This window comes from Opisthorchis viverrini (genome assembly GCF_000715545.1).
Source record: "Opisthorchis viverrini unplaced genomic scaffold opera_v5_135, whole genome shotgun sequence".
NCBI classification, from domain to species: Eukaryota; Metazoa; Platyhelminthes; class Trematoda; order Opisthorchiida; family Opisthorchiidae; genus Opisthorchis; species Opisthorchis viverrini.
Window position 1 is genome coordinate 1013670 of NW_008751792.1, and position 870 is coordinate 1014539.

Below are 870 nucleotides of genomic sequence, written 5' to 3' on the forward strand. Positions count from 1 at the left end.
AAAACGTACAACTAAAACTATCCACTCTTAGTAAGGTTCACCAGAACTGCAATACGGTCATGTACTGAGATAATTAGGCCATACGGGCCATAAACTGTTTCAAGTGAAGGCGCGGCCAATGATTCACATCAGAGGGGGGAGGCTTGTGAACTGGAACAACGTGCGCGGAATTGGAAAACATGGTAATATTGACACGTTGACAAACCGAAGCATACCACACAACTCTGTTTCCACTTTTTGACTTCAAACAGTTGTAAAGTACGAAGAGTCTGGCGATACCGTTGCCTGGTGCAAAAATTGCAACATCCAGATTTGCTTAATCGTTCATCTACGGAAAGGTCATTTCGCACTTGGAAAAAACCATTGTTCACTCTTTTAAAAGCAGTTGAAAAGATATTTATTACATCTTTTATGTGCAGAGCTGTCACAAACTGAATTCCCGTTCAACCAAGTTTTTGGAAAGGCGAATTTCGGGAGCAAATCAATCTAATGTGTTGTAGTGAACTTCGCGGAACTAGTTGAATTGAAATATGGTCATTTATTCATCATCATCATCATGGTTGTGTTTCTCCTGTAAAATGTAGGCTGCCACTTTGGACATTGCGCGTAGCATGCTCCTAACGAATTCGCTCCAGTTTTTCCCCTTTGTATGACAAATGTTATGCCCGTGATCTCCATCTGGGCATTTCGTCTCCCATTCTGGATCACTCACTTCAATTTCACTGAGCACTTGCTCTAAATCGTGTTTCTTTGGTTTCGTGGCAGCTTCTTGTGCCTGTTTTGCATTGCAGATGACCAAAAGTAGAAGGAATGTTGCAAAGACACCGGTCGTCTTCGTCATTCTTGGAGATGCTAGAAAGAAAAAAGGCA

The 870-nt window shown here is 41.8% G+C and overlaps 1 protein-coding gene across 1 annotated transcript in view; it reads right to left on the minus strand.

Annotated features, from left to right (window-relative positions):
• Window positions 1–538: 538 nt before the first annotated feature.
• Window positions 539–870, minus strand: part of T265_06532 (hypothetical protein) — a gene marked incomplete at both ends in the record, with an annotated part of 5408 nt that continues 5076 nt past the window's right edge. The window contains one exon of the mRNA XM_009171815.1: window positions 539–842. Within this exon, the coding sequence (XP_009170079.1) occupies window positions 539–842 (304 nt within the window). The remainder of the gene's footprint in view (window positions 843–870) is intronic.